The sequence below is a fragment of the Marmota flaviventris genome, chromosome 9 (genome assembly GCF_047511675.1).
Source record: "Marmota flaviventris isolate mMarFla1 chromosome 9, mMarFla1.hap1, whole genome shotgun sequence".
NCBI lineage: Eukaryota > Metazoa > Chordata > Mammalia > Rodentia > Sciuridae > Marmota > Marmota flaviventris.
The window spans coordinates 18112339-18116272 of NC_092506.1; the positions used below are offsets into that span (position 1 = coordinate 18112339).

The 3934-nt window shown below is 36.0% G+C and overlaps 1 protein-coding gene across 1 annotated transcript; it reads left to right on the top strand.

Moving 5' to 3' along the window:
* The first annotated feature begins 2740 nt into the window (after positions 1-2740).
* Positions 2741-3694, top strand: LOC114084339 (olfactory receptor 4S2-like). Its single transcript, XM_027925453.2, has one exon. The coding sequence runs from the start codon at positions 2741-2743 to the stop codon at positions 3692-3694; it is 954 nt and encodes a 317-aa protein (XP_027781254.2).
* The last annotated feature ends 240 nt before the right edge of the window (positions 3695-3934 follow it).

Genomic DNA, 3934 nt, shown 5'->3' on the forward strand with positions numbered 1-3934 from the left:
AATAGGTTTATTAACTCTTTGGGATTTCAGAGTGGGCTGAGCTGCAAAGTAGCTCTAAGCATGGTAAACATAATGGTTTTTTTTTTTTTTTTTTTTACCTAGCAACAACTTAACTTCAACACAATACGTAGGGCTATAAGCCCAATATGGGGGCTTTCCTGTCAGGATCTTGAATTCCCCTTGTGGTCATCTTGCTTCCTTCATTGAACCAGAAGATGGCCCAGTTTCTCCCCATAGGAAGATGTTAAGTGGGCTGAGGGACCATACCCCTCCCTATCTCCTAACACCTCCCCTGCTCTCCTTTCTCTCTGCAGTCTCCCTGTCAACCTGGAAATTAAAGTTCATCATTAGGTCTGTAACATGGTTTTGACTATGGAGGAAGACATTGGGGAAAAAGTTTCCCCAAGGTCATTATCATTTTACTGCATTCTCTTTAAGGAGGGTTTATAAGAAGTAGAAAAGAAGAAAATTTATTGTCAAAGGTACTGTGAAACTGCAGAGTTAAGTAGGTAAGAAAACCAGGAACAACAAATGTTGACTTCTACCAGCTTTTGAAGTTAAGGTGTCTGAGATTCTCTGGTCCTAACCATTCACAAAGCAATTTCTTGGGCATCACTCTTACTTTAATTTGATCTGCTGCACCCACATTATCTAAGGAAGAGATTAAAAAATAAAGCAAATTTAATCACTGGAAAACACAGGTGAGATTTTCTTTTTCTTTTAAAATACATAAAGAATGTATGTTGGAAAGAGGAACTCATTTAAACTGCTAGAATTTGTAAAAAAAAAATGCAATACACTGCTTTCTGAAGTAAATAGAGAATGAAATTATTAAGATGACGATAAGATAAAGTGTTTTCTATAAATGACTGTGAGATAGTGTGTCATGAGTACCACAAATAGAAAAATGACAATCATATCAAAGAATACTGTGGTGTCAGGTTTCAAATGCTCAAATAAGGGAGGAAAGTATCTTTGGGATGTGGTTTGGTTTAAGGAGCAATAAGGTTTCCTCTAGGACCTTGTGTTTTAGATAGTAGAGGAATGGTTCTCCAGCTTGTGTGTATGAGCCTGTTTTATTCTAGGGAACTGAGTAAGGTATATTTGCCAAAACTAATATGCTTTGCATTAAATTGAGGGGCCCTCTTACTGGAGAACAGGCTGTTTTTAAAATCAATAGAAAAACTAAAGGAGTGTGAACCTGTAAATGTAGAGAATGTGCCTGATCCCAAATCTGAATTACATTGTTGCTATTACTATTGCTGTTATTACTATCATCATTTTGTAATGCCCCAGAGAAGGAAGCACTGTAATGACTACTGAATCCAGTACACAGACTTAATAGAACACTGATCTGCAATTTCCCAAAAGCTGGAAGTACCAAGCACAACAGAACAAATGGGTGGGCTCCTAGCATACAGCTCAGCAGTCATGAACACTAAACTTAGCGTATCTGAAGGCTGTGTTCTCAGTAGCACAGTCTAGAATGAGAGGAACAGTTTATGCCCTTGGCTTGATTTGAAGAAGAACCTAGAAAAACCCTTTACAGTTATTCCACATACATATCTCCACCAAAACATACAAGTAATCTCTACTAAAAGTACCTGGAATTCCATCACTGAGTGTTCATCTATTTAAATTATATTTTCTCCTCTTCTTAAATTATTTTTAATTATCATTCAATGGCAATATCTTCCGGAAATATTGAATTCTCCCAAACTGGGATATCTAATGCAATTACCATAAAATATCATGAAATATCAGAAGGATACATTAAAAAGTAGACATTAAATGAATGAATATGACCTTTTTTCTTTATTTTACTTTAATCCAGTTAAGAGACAAATGGTGTTTTGACTAATCCATGCTTATAGAAGTGATTTAATTTCATGGTAGAAATAAATACTATTGTGATAAGTGATAGTGAGATTGAAACTCTGAAATTTCACAAATGAGATAATGAAAGCTAGGAGAAGTTAAACCATGGAGCAATGTTACAAGAGCATCATATCAGAATCTAATTTGTATAATTTTGTTTCTCTTTCTATGACCCCACACCATATCTGGAGCTTGGAGTCAAATAAGGCACTATGAAGTCATCTAGTCAAGATCCAGGTTCATAGGAAGGAGAACATGTGAAAGTCTCTAGTCTCAAGTATTTGAGGACTCGAGTGGATATTGTGAATAGGCATGGAAATATTCAGCAAGGAAAGGGAGGACATATGTCTTTACTTATGCATCAAAAATAAAGAAAAAACATTTTCTTGTACAAACATTACTGTTTTTTCAAATAGATGTTGTTTAAAAGTTAGATTGCCTTATACAATATAAAATCTATGTTGAATCAAATTACATTTTCATGTAAATTCAAATATGCCACAATGAATCACACAATTCTATATAAATAATATGCATCAATAATAAATAAAAGAAAAAAGTATATTTGTAAATAAAACTTACTAATGAGTGAAGGATGGAAGACTCCTGGTAATAAGTGAGACTCAGGTGATTTATGTTCTCTCTGAACATTCTTTCTTTATCTGAAGTGGAAAAAAATGGATATAATATAGAAGTAAGAAAATTGAAAAATATGCGATTCATTTTCAAGTGTGTATACCAATCTGGTATATCTATCCATTTTTCTGTGGTCAACTACGATAATTATTCATTTGTTCTGAATTAAAAATAAATGATTATGTTCCTTTTCATGTGTCCTTCAGGTAATTTTTCTCTGGGGAACATGGCCTCATGGACTCATCCCATGGAAAAAATAAACAATGTAACTGAATTCATCTTCTGGGGCCTTTCCCAGAACCCAGAAGTTGAGGAAGTCTGCTTTGTGCTGTTCTCATTCTTCTATGCAGTCATTCTTCTGGGAAACCTCACCATCATGCTGACAGTTTGCACGGGCAACCTGCTCAAGTCTCCTATGTATTTCTTTCTCAACTTTTTGTCTTTTGTAGACATTTGTTATTCTTCAGTCATAGTACCCAAGATGATTGTTGACATGTTAGCAAAGAACAAAACTATCTCTTATGCAGGGTGCATGCTGCAACTCTTTTTAGTGCATTTCTTTGGTTGCACTGAGATCTTCATCCTTACTGTAATGGCCTATGATCGTTATGTGGCCATCTGCAAACCCCTGCACTATATGACCATTATGGACCGGGAGATGTGCAGTAAAATGTTGCTGGGGACATGGGTAGGTGGGTTCATACACTCCATTATCCAAGTGGCTCTGGTAGTCCAATTACCCTTTTGTGGACCCAATGAGATTGATCACTACTTCTGTGATGTCCACCCTGTGCTCAAACTTGCCTGCACAGACACCTATATTGTTGGTATTGTTGTGACAGCCAATAGTGGTACCATTAGTCTAGGGAGCTTTGCGATCTTGCTCTTTTCCTACAGTGTCATTCTGGTGACTCTGAGGAAGCAGTCAGCAGAAGGAAGACGCAAAGCTCTCTCCACCTGTGGCTCCCACATCGCAGTGGTCATCATCTTTTTCGGTCCCTGTACTTTTATGTACATGAGGCCTGACACTACCTTCTCAGAGGATAAGATGGTGGCTGTATTTTACACCATTATCACTCCCATGTTGAATCCTCTGATTTACACACTGAGAAATACAGAAGTAAAAAATGCTATGAAGAAACTGTGGGACAAGAAGGTGTTTTGGACCAGTGGGAAATAGTTGGAAGTAATAATTTAAACTGAATGATTTTATGAATTATGTTAAATTTTCTACACTGTGTTTAACCCCTCTGTACAATAAAGACAACCAGGACAAATTCACAGGATTTGAGGAAAGAACAAATGAAAAAATAATACACATTTTACAAAGAAAAGGTATGATCATTATTATCCTAATTATTTTATACTCAGGTAATTTCCTGAAATCTATGTTAGGTATTCCTGTAACTAACAATCTTAA